This window comes from Telopea speciosissima, chromosome 2 (assembly GCF_018873765.1).
Source record: "Telopea speciosissima isolate NSW1024214 ecotype Mountain lineage chromosome 2, Tspe_v1, whole genome shotgun sequence".
NCBI classification, from domain to species: domain Eukaryota; kingdom Viridiplantae; phylum Streptophyta; class Magnoliopsida; order Proteales; family Proteaceae; genus Telopea; species Telopea speciosissima.
Window position 1 is genome coordinate 63,472,172 of NC_057917.1, and position 12,116 is coordinate 63,484,287.

The 12,116-nt window shown below is 38.0% G+C and overlaps 1 protein-coding gene across 1 annotated transcript in view; it reads right to left on the reverse strand.

Annotated features, from left to right (window-relative positions):
- Positions 1-11,438, reverse strand: part of LOC122652447 — a 38,934-nt gene extending 27,496 nt beyond the window's left edge. Inside the window, exon 1 of the mRNA XM_043846188.1 lies at positions 11,063-11,438. Within this exon, the coding sequence (XP_043702123.1) occupies positions 11,063-11,382 (320 nt within the window). The 5' untranslated portion in view covers positions 11,383-11,438. The remainder of the gene's footprint in view (positions 1-11,062) is intronic.
- Between the last annotated feature and the right edge of the window lie 678 nt (positions 11,439-12,116).

Here is a 12,116-nt window from a genome sequence, read left to right on the forward strand (position 1 = left end):
GTTTTGATTTTGAAATTGAAGTAGATCTTCAAAGAACTTGAAAGAGAGCTTCAAAAGAACCACTCGGGCTTCACACCGCAAGGTGTCGATTGGATCAAATTGAACCATTAGTTGAACCGGTTCAAATTATGAACAAAAACACCAAAATAAAACTAAGTATGGAACTAAAACAACTAATACCGTATGCAAACTAATTACCCCTAGTTTAGGCCCATAAAAGTGGCTTATTACATTGAAAACCCATGAGATCAAAGGTCCAACATGTATATAACCTAACCCTAGACTTATTCTTAATAAAAGAAGCCCAATTTGTTGATAAATCTGCATCATTTTGCCTTGTATTTGAGACTTTGTCTTGTTGTTGTCTTTGTCTTGACTTGTCTAGAAACTTTATCTTGTTCTTGACTTGACTTTAATTGAGAAGCTTGTTTTGTCTTGAGAGGCTTGACTTGTCTTGTCTTCACAGCCTTGGTTCTTCTTCAAATCTTAATGCTCTCAATGATGTAGTATAAGTAACTACAAAGCTTCACATAAATGTTAAATACATTCAAGTGTTTGTTATCATCAAAACTAAATTGTTAACAACTTGGGAATGTGAGATTTATGAATGGGCAATTCCCCAACAACAAGTTCACTCAAAACCAGAATCGTTGGATTGTTCTGCAGTACTCCTAAATAGTTAGCTTTAGTCTCTATTTTGGTTACTTAGTGTTAGAACAAACACCAACCAAAAACATGAACAAAAAACAAAAACAGAGCAAGATGACACGGAGATTTAACGTGGTTCATACACCAGTATGGTGTGCTACATCCACGGGCGAAGGCGAAGATGTTTCACTATATAAATCGGAGAAAGTTACAATGGAAATCTCACAAGAACACCCAAAACAGTGTTGCTTTACTCTCCCAAAAACCCTAAATCAAAAACCCCAAAATTCTCACACACCTTACAACAAAGTGGGTAAAGAATATAAATACTCCTCCATCGGGTCGGTTCGAACGGCTCCGGGATAGGCCCTCCGCTACAATCACAGATCTCAAAAAAAGTTCCATTTAGGTCACCACCAAAAATATCAAAGCGGGCCATTCTTCAAAACAGGTCCAAGAATTCGAGACATACATAACACTTGGTAAGATATTTAGTTTCTAATTCTATTAGTTCTAGTTCCTTGCTATAAAGGCACAATTACTACATGTATGGGCCTATTTTAGTAGTTTCTATTTTATAGCTTTCCATTCTAGAGGTAGTACACTCCTCTTTATATTGTAAGGGGCCTCAAAGCCTTCCCCACGATTTTCTTCTTCCCCTTAGATTCTTATTTTTCTACAACCTAGTTTGTGTGAAGCTGTTCCAGACCCTTTTGAAGTACTGTTTATTGCCTGCTGGCACCATTGGAGTGAAGTGCTGTTGATGGTGATTAGAGATCAAGAGCAGACCATTCTCCACTCTCCCATATCCTGCGGCACCTTTACTTGAAGTTCCAGCAGTTTTCTATCTCTCTTATCTTCCAATCTGCCCAGCAGAGTCGTGTAGTGTTTTGAAGAGTTCTACTGGTCTTGTAGTGTTTTGAACATAGTTGTCAAGGCGTCGCCTTGCACTGACTTAGTTGGTATCGATCCAGGTTCTGGCACTTATTTATTCCAAATATCATTTAAGTAGATGTTTTATATTTCATTTACTTGAGATATTATTCACAATTAAACAAATACCCCCTATTTGAATCCAATAAAAATAGTTAAAAAAATCAAATTCCATAGGATAAAAAGTAAACCCCCAGTTCAAAAACAAAACTGGATTTTTGGCCGTAGGTAAAATTTTCAACTTTCTAATGCTGGAGTTTTTCTCAAATCTAAATCTAAAATCCATAAATCATAATAGGGTAAAACATTGCTAAAAACCAAAGAGCGGTAAAATATTCATTTGTTTTGATATCTAAAAAAATATTTTCATCAAAGCGATTTTGACAGCATTCGTGCATACCAAATAAGGTTTGACCGGAACATAACTCCTTCAATATAAATCAGATTTAAGCAATCTTGGATTTGTTGGAAAGCTGGTTTTGTGCTCTAGCTAATACAAAAAGTCTCATGTAAAAATAAAATCATTTGATCAATCAAATTTTTTAAAGAACAAGAACATTTCCTCTAAATCGAGAGCAGGTTAATTAATTATTGATAAGATCATATTTTCTAAGATCAATATAAACCAAATGTGAGACTAGGTATACCTGAAAATGACCAATTCCAAGAACATACAAACCAAATGTATGTTTTGATTGTTTCAAACTTCCAAGAGTTTGTTTCTTCAGTTCTGTTGTCTTCTATTTTTATGTTGATTTTTGATAATGTGATGTGGCTTAATATTGATTTTTGATGACTTGATATGGCTTAATGTTGATTTTTGATGATTTGATGTGCATATTGTAGCATACTAAATAATGTTAGAAAAGAGAGGAAATAAAAAATAACACTTGGGCTCCTTGGTCGCCTAACTTAGACACCCCTCCACCGCCTTGGGCCGCCTTGACAACTATGGTTTTGAAGAGTTCTACTATTGAGGAGTTCCATCGGCCAGAAGCTTAGCCCCATCAAATGGTTAGTACTGTTATAAATTAGTAAGTTACTAACTCTATCTCTATTAACTAATTTTATGCTTATGTTCCTAGCATTCAATCCAACCATCAGTTTGATGACATATTTGGAGAGATGTATCCAGGCACCAATCCCTAACTTTGGTTTGAATTTGGAGTTGATCTGTCCACCATATAGTTAGAACTTGGTTGATGCTAAATCTGAGACCTACTTTCTATTTCTGCTCTTCCAATTATAACAATCTAACCCTTGGATCCGCATCAAACTTGGGAGTATTGTTCCTCTACCTCATCTCTACAGTGGAGAGAACTTGGGCTTGATCTAGGCCTTGGTTCCTAAGCCATCGATCCCTTTTTGTTGCAGGAATTTATACCGTACAGTCTTGCTTGTGGGTCTAACTACATGCTGTTTTAGTGAGTCTAACCCTATCAACTTCTCTAATTTGAGTTAATCTTGACCTATGTTTCTAGATTACTATAGGTTGTCTAATCTCAGCCATTAAATAATTGATGCAGTTAAGATTGTCCAATTGGGTCAACTGGGCTTTATAAGACTTTATTTTAGTCCATGGTTGGCTTCTATAGACCTTGAGCTTCTTAGTTTTGGGTTTATTGATGTAATGGGCCTAATTTATGAGCCCATGAAGTGGGGATAATGTTAGTACACGGGATTAGTAGTTAAATTGAGTGTTTGAGTAAGATTAGGATACTTAATAGCTAGATAGAATTATGTTTTGAGTTTATTTAGTTTATTGAGTGTATTACAGTGATTATGAGTCCTTTTATGAGTCAAAGTAGGAATTTTAGGTCTATATAAATGTAATACACCCCCCATCAATTAGAGATGATTTGAGTAAAGAATTTGAGCTTTTGTAAGAGTTTTGGGGATGTTGAGCAGTGCTGCCAGTGCATACAGGATTGGTATCCCAGACCTGATTTCTTCTCTTCTCTTCTCTTTCTCTTCTTCTCTCTTCTCCTCCCAAGAAGATCGATCTCGTCTCTCTTCCCTCCCCTCCATCAGTCTGATTTCTTCCCTTAATAACGCAGTTGCTACCTTTATCTCAGATCTGATCATAGATTTGATTATTGGACCTGCTTGCATCTGAGATCCTTAATCTGGATTTTCAGATTGCATCAGTAATTTGATACCCATCACATGGGAGTAAGGTTGACAGGCTGCTACTAATCAGAAGTACCCCCCCCCCAAATAGCATTCCTCTATATCTCAATGCTAAACCTTGCCCTGGAATCATTCTCTAAGGTGGAGAAAATTGTTTGAAACTCTTTTCAGGATAGAGACAAACGCAATAAGACAAGAATCCAGACTTGGCCAAATGGAAGTTTATCTGCACATAAAAGAAGCTGGATTGTTGGAAGGCCTAGGAAAACATACTGTAAGAAAGATGAACAGAGCTTTACTTGCAAAATGGCTGTGGCAATTCAGTGATGAACCCATTCCCATGGAAAGAGATCATTATGCGTATGTGTCGAGTAATGAACCGTGGCTGGGACTCAATTAGCATCTCAGTTTTGAAGCATATAATGATGCTGTACTAGGTTGTATGCCTAGCCTTTCAATTTGTATAGGGAAACACTTTCTAAGAAGGTTAGTGACTTACTTGTTAAAGATTACTATCATGAGGGGGAGTGTCTGATGCGGAACCTGGATTTATAGCTTCTTTTTACTTGGTTACTTGCTTTTAGTTATGTACTTTCATTGTAATTAGATTTGCCTACTAAGAGTCAGTTACTTGAATATGATAATAAGTGATGGGGCTAGAGATTGGTATGTGACTTATATGCCTTATATAAGTCATGTGACTATTCTTACTCAAGGCAAGTTATGTGACACTCAAACGAGAGGCGGCGTGAGACTACTATCCCTTCATTTGAGAGCACGGGAATACATTCGATTGAATCCATTGACCAGTCAGTTACTTCGTACCTTTCTTCTCTCCTTTTCGAAGTTTGGGGAGGAAAGACTCAAAAGGGGGCAAATGAAGAAAGAATGCGGAGAAATGGCCTCGGCAAGGAATTTTGCGAAGTAACGGCCGATCGGCCGATTTTCCGCTAAATTACGTATGGAAAGAAAAAAACAAAAACACGAAAGGACTTGCTCTTGAATTTTCATAAATTTACATATACAACATATATTACTGTCAAGAGTGAATTTCTTATTATTTAGATATTTAGATTAAAAAAAAGTAAGGATTAAAAGCTCTCATGGGCTTAACAGCGCCATAGAAGAGTACGCGCGCTAGCGCGCTACAACTAGCACTTTGAAGCCAGCTGAAAAACCTCTAGCAGGCAGCTGAAGCCGAGGCCTATCATCAGATTTGACTAATAAGTAAGGAACTCGAAGTGAGACGGCACCTTCTTGTGCAACGCAACAATAGTTGGCCCTCTATCATCTTCTATCTGGTAGACCTTTATCCAAACAAGCTTTACTATTCCTTTTCCACCGACCTTGGCTATTTGAGCTGCGTGTTCAGAGTGAGTAATGTAGTCCTAGATAGGTAGGAGACCTACTAGGAGCCAAACAACAGGATCAAATATCAAAAGGGGCTGCTGGTTCGAATGGACAGCACTAGGATTTAGGTCAATTCCTAGGGTTTGAGTTGGACATTGGGAAAGGGGTTTATAGGGTATTAATGGGCAGGTCTAGGGGGTTATTATGGGATAAAAATAATTGGATTTGGGAAGGTTTTAAAATTCTGCAATTTTGGACAGAATTGAGTTGCAAGTTTTGGGTTTTAATGGAGTGGAGGAATGGAGGGGTTACAGTGGAGACTAAGGGCTAGGGTTAAGGTCGAGTGTGGGGAATGATGTGGGGAATGTAAGCTGGAAGTAGGGTTTGAAAGTGAAGGCTAAATCTGCAGTTATGGGGGAATCCTAGTGGAGGTAGGAATGCAGGTATAATGGAGAATTAGGGTTTGATGGATGGAGGGGACTGTGGATTAGGACTAAGGGAAGATGAAGGATGATAGAAGAATGTTTAAAATAAGAAAACAGGTTCAAACTCACTGTATTGTAAGACAATGGCAGCAGCTTGATGATTTGAAAGAGCCGGGAAATCTTCACAATGCAAAAAGTCGCAGCAGTCCACCTACCCTTTACCACCTTGAGATCCACAAGGATATACACTCACAAAGAGCAGCAGCAATGGCAGCAAGCATAAAGCTAATTTTTATTAATCAAATTCGTATGTAATGCTGGCCTCCCTTACAAACTTAAATAGAAGACTCAAAAATAGACTTAGACACTAAAAAAGAATGGCCTAACCCTATCCCTAACCTATTAGGTAACTTAAACTAACTAGGAAACTAGAATACTAAAAGGAAATAGACTCAAAACATGGCTGGACTTATAGAGTCCTAATCCAGCCCAACTTACATCACATGACCAATTAAGTTGTCACATGACCACTTAACCAAGTCACATGATCACTTAAATTGAACCAATTGGATGCAACCAATTTGAACCGGTTCAATTAAAAAACATAAAAATAAACTAAGTATTGGGCATTTGGGCTAATCCCGTATGCAACCTATATACCCATATTTTAAGCCCACAAAAGTGGCCTATTACATTAGAAACCCATGGGATCAAAGGCCCAACATGTATGAAACCCAACCCTAGACTTATTCCCAATGAAACAAGCCCTATTTGGTGATGAATCTGCATCAGTGAGCCGGTTCAATAAGTCTTTCCCGTCTGATCTCAGGATCAAATCTTCAGCATTGAGAAGCCTTATATGCTTACATAACAGATTGGTATCACCAAAGAATAGTAGACTGGATCAGCTCTTTGAAGTTAATTATTGTAACACGATATGGGGGGTTTTCCCTCCTATCGTGACTTGGTGTCTTGGGGTCCTAGTGTGTTCAAGAGTTGTCTCTAAGTTAGTCTATTTGAGTTGTAACTACTTTCTATTTCTGATTCCTATTACAAATAGGAGTCTGATGCTATGTATTCTTTCAGATATAAATAAAGGCATTGGAGAGTACTACTAGTATCAATTCTTCTTCTCCAGACAGTCCCCCTTTCTCTCCTCTTTCTCCCATCTCTTCTCTTCCTCTCGATTCACTGGTTTTACTCTTCTGATATTGTTACAGAAGTTATTGATGGAACGTTCCTATAGACATTATCTTTTGAAAAAACCTGGTAGAACAAGAAGGTGTATTAAGCAGGCGCATCTGTAAAAAGAGTTGAGTGATTATCTCCAATTAACAGCTACTAAATCAAGTTTCCAGTTCTAGGAGTAAAATATTAACATGGGTTTGAAGTTTCAAAGAAGCTTACATCAGTTTAAGACCTCTTTACTTAGCTAAAGGGGCAGAAGTTGGTTCCAAAAGGGGTTTTGACGAGATGGAAGGCCTGTATAAAGAAGGTCGTTAAAGAGGTCATACGGAAAACGAAAGGTATATGGCATGTTCCTAGGGAGACCTAGTGGTGGGATGATGAGGTCCAAGAGGCCATTAAGACCAAGAAAGCTTGTTTTAAAACATAGCAAAGGTCTAAAGTACAAGATCAAACAAGATACAAACTTGCCAGAAACGAAGCTAAGAAGATTGTGGGGAAAGCAAGGGCGAAGAAATATGACAATCTCTATAACAATCTGAATTCGAAGGATGGGAAAAAAGATAGCTAAAGTGAGAGAAATGATGACCAGAGATTTAAATCATGTTAGATGTTTTAAAAGTGAGGATCGCAGAGTACGAATAAAGGATGAAGACATTGTAGAGAGGTGGAAAGAGTACTTATACGGTCTTCTTAATGAAAACTCCTCGAGTAATAGGGCTGCGGAAAGCGACATTATTCATACGGACACCTCTTATCGCGTAGATATATACACAAAATTAAGATGGCTGAAGTAAACAAAGCCATAAGAAAGATGAAAGTAGGCAAACCTCCAAAGCCCAGACGAGATCCAGATCGAGGTGTAGAAGAATGTAGGATTTTGTGGTCTATCTTGGCTAACTAAGCTGTTTAACAAGATTATGACCACTAGGAAAATGCCAAATGAATGGAGAAGCACTGTGGTCCCAATTTATAAAAACAAAAGAGATATTCAGATCTGTAATAACTATAGAGGCATATAGTTTTTTTTTAGGTCCTACTCTATTCTAATCTAAAGGGGAGGGAAGGATCTCCATATGGTATTCATAGACCTAGAAAAAGCCTACGACAAAGTCCCTAGAGAGTTAATCTAAAGTATCCTAGAGAAGTAAAGGGTGTCTTGTAAATACGTAGACATAATTAAATATATGTATGTTGATGTGGTTACTAGCGTTAGAACGGCGGGGGGCCAAGGCAGTGAATTCCCAACTTCAATTGGGTTTACACCAAGGATCAGCCTTAAGCCCTCATTTGTTTGTGTTTATCCAGGATGACTGAACTAGAGGCATATAAGATGAAGTCCCTTGGTGTATGATCTTTGCAGATGATATTGTTTTGGTGGATGAGACACAAGCAAGGATTAACGCCAAAGTGGAACTATGGAGATCAATCTTGGAATCAAAAGGTCTGAAGATAAGTAGAATTAATACTGAATATATGGTGTGTACCTTTAGATACTTTGGAATGGATAATGAGGCGGTGAATATTGGTGAGAGGGAGATCCCACAACGTGATTAATTTAGATATCTGGATCAATCATAAATAAGGAGGGTGACATAGAAGACGACGTTGCCCAGAGGAGTAAAATAAGGTGGATGGAGTGGAGAAATGCGTCCGGAGTTCTGTGTGATCAGCATATCCATTTAAAGCTTAAAGGAAAATTTTAAGGACTGTCATTAGACCAGCTATGGTGCATGGTGCGGAATGTTGGGGTGTAAAGAAGTATCACATAAATAAATTTGGTATTGAGATGGATGTGTGGGAAAACTAGGAAGGATAAAGTGAGGAATGACCATATTAGAGCTAGGTTGGGAGTTGCTCCAATCCATGATAAACTTAGAGAGAGTCGTTTGAGGTGGCATGGCCATGTTCAACGGAGGCCTTCGGATGGCCCAGTTCGAAGGAGCGACCTGACTCAGATTGAGGGAACCAAAAGAGCTAGAGGCAAGCCTAAGATAACCATAGGAGAAGTAGTGAAGACAGACATGCTTAGCATAGGCCTTGCTCCTTGTATGACTTCAAATAGAGCTGATTGAAGAGCGAAGATGCACGTGGTCAACCCCATTTAGTTGGGCTATGATGTTGTGATGTTGTTGTGGTAATATACTCCATTCTCGAGGACCGAGGCGGAATGTTGAGCTGTTAAGATGCGGTTCATAGCTAAATTGGGTCGATGCCCTAGAGTTTGTGTCATTGTTGTATGCTCCTTCCCTTTACTTTTATATTATCAATATTCTGTTTATAATGGAATCCATGTAGCTGACCCAATTTAGTTGGGATAAGGCTGAGGAGTTGTTGTTGTTGTTGTGTATCGGTACCTTAAAGATACGATATGTATCGGTTAGTATTGGTGGATACAGTAAGATACTTAAAACCTTGCTCATGCCTCATCTTTCTCTGTTTCTTCTATTCTGTTCTGTTTAACTATTCAATAAACCTGTTTTGCAGTCGAATGGTTAACAGATGAGTTCTGAAAACTTATTTTTAAGGTTCTGTTTTGGGTTTAGATCCCTGTATTCTGTTGTTTGGCCGATTGGTTTGTCACCAGAATCTGTTGACCCCTCTGTGATTCGGAATCCAAATCTATTGTCCAATACTAATCTCAGGTCTGTCACTCTAATTAAATTCTATATTTGATTTCCATATTCAAATTTGTTTAATGATTTAGTTCAAGAAATTCTGAAGTTTGTATTAGCTGTGCCCTATTGGAAATATGAAATTATAGTTCTAGAATTCTCTTTAGTTCGGGCCCATTACGCACACACATTCTATTCCTTACCTGTTTCAGTGTACTTCAAAGATAATGGAATATTGTCTGGAACTTCAAAATGGGAGATTGAAGGAGATGGGAGGATGAGGATATATTCAGCTAGATAGATCTTGCTTTCTGCAGAGATTCCAGATATTAGAGAGGTTTTTGGTATGTGGAGAGGTGCTGAAACTCCAAGGATTGTCATATTTGCTAGGGGGCTTTTGTTGAACAGACTATTGATCCTTTTATCGTTAAGTAGAAAGCTTCAAGTTAGTAGGTATTATCTTTGTGATGCGGAAGACGAAACAGCAGCTCAGATGTTTATGGAATGTGAAGTGCTTATGGCATTTTTGACAAAGTACTTGGGTCACTCTGGATGGTTAAAGGCAGCTAATTTTGAGATAAAGTTCTTGTACTCCAAATGGACAAGTATAATATCTAGGAAGGGTGTGATTGTATAGAATCCTGTTACATCTTGCTGTCTCATGGGAGATATGCGAAGGAAGAATACACTCAGAATTTGGCTGCTTCAATTTGGACTGGGCAAGTAGGAACTTGAGGGCATAGGAGAGGCAGACTCGGGGAATAATTGGTTGTTTGAGTTGGGAATTTTTAAATCCTTTGTCTACCTAATTTTGTATCTCTTTTTAGTGTACAGAATACAGATGCAGGTTATATCACTTTTACATGTTCTTCTATTTCCTTTTTTTTTTTTGGTCTTTGTTGTTTTTAATTAAATGTCTTTCTGAATCAGCAATGAAAATCTCTTTTTTGGAAAATAAAAGAAAATTGTCACCCTTGTTAGTCTTGACTTTTCTGAAATAACAAGGCTTGAAGGAGTTACTAATTTGTGTGGCATGGCATAGAAGATAGAGGGTTCAAACCAGCAGAATGGTAGGGGGATGGAAGACATGAATATTTTGTGGGCTGCCAATGGTAAACAGAAACTAATCCTTACCCATTATGAGGAAAATAAAATTGTTCTTTATTGTTAGAGATTAAGATTATTAAAAACATGTCAAAAACCCAACATACAAACAATGAATTCTGCATCTGTTACGGTCTATATTCATATTAAAACAATATAATTAAAAAGAATTCCTTCAATGTTACTGTACATGAGGTAATGGATAGTTTGATAAATGCCTTCATGCAAGTGAAAAATCATATCCTACAAGAGGGAAATCCACAGGAAGTTGACACAAAATTTGTATGTGAAAGCAGCAATAGTAGCACAACAATGGCAGCTATAAAAATTTCTTTCTGCCTGCTTCCCTTGATTGAAAACTTAACAAAATGTTAATTCATCAAGGTTTTTGGTGGACCTTGTTTGAACAACAAGCAGAAGACACTGAGATGTTCTGTTCACAGCCAAGTTCTAGCACAACTATAAACCTTTAAATTAAAACTAAACTAAATCATGCTCAGTTCACAGCCAAGTTCTAGCACAACTATAAATCATTAAATTAAAACTAAACTAAATCATGCTCAAGTTGTGACAGTAAATACATGCCGATGAACTTTTCCTTTATAGGGAGTTGGAATGATATAGTGAATAGTGTGTCCGTGCATGGTTTTGATTTTTGAGCCTGCATGTTACCTGACTTTCTTGACAAGGATGGCTTGGAGCTTGCGAGCAAGCTCTTGGGATCGGATCCTCCGTTCCAGGGATTTACGAGCCAAGACTCGCTTCTCAGAGTTCTTGACATGGCGGGTCTGCTGGCGCTTTATCAGACGTTCCATGCCACTTGATTGCATCTTACGTTGCATGAAAACCAGCGCTTGCTCAAGGTTTCCATTGCGTACCCTTACTCGAATCCCTCGCCATTGCTGCCATTGCTGATGCATTGAACTCAACGGGTTACACACAACACCAGCTAATCCAAAGAAGTTTGAGGCTTTCTTCGGTATCGAATTCATTTTTTAGGATTTTTGTTTGTTTCCCAAGGTTTTCCGGATTTGCAGGGGAGAGTGGCAGGGTTCCGTTTGAGTGCTTGCGCTGCATAAAGAACTAAAGTGGTTGAGCAATGATGGTCATGAAATTTTCAACATATGAACTTAAAACCCTAAATAAATGGGAACAAAATGGGGAAAATTTAATAAAAATAAGTTCATAAACCTAATATATAAAATTAGGGCCATCAATTATTCTTTTTTCAGTTTTTCAAAAATATATTGGTTCTTGTAAGACCATAAAAATCAACCATACAAAGAAAACACGATATAGAACCATTGAATTGAACTCTGTGGAAGGCATATAACACGAGAATAAACATCTTCCAATCGAAATTCCAACTAACAGTACACAATAATAACCTAGATTAAACTACACACACAAAAGCCTAAGCTTCATTAACACAAGAAAATAGAAGGCAATAGGTAGCATTTCAAAATTCAAAGGTCGAACTCATCAATGTATACGACGCCAGGAATAAATAATAGTTAGAAGAGGACTAACCAGTTACCGACTACTGTCGACGGCTGAGAGGGGTAGAGTGCAGGTGTTGTTCACCGGAGTGAAGCATTTTCGACGGATTTCAAATGGGAGAGAGTATTGGGAGGATTTCATAGCCGACTTGATTGAATCGACCGGACTGGATCGAATCGAAATTGACCGAGACCAAATTCTTTATCGATTTAGATCATGGTTTGAG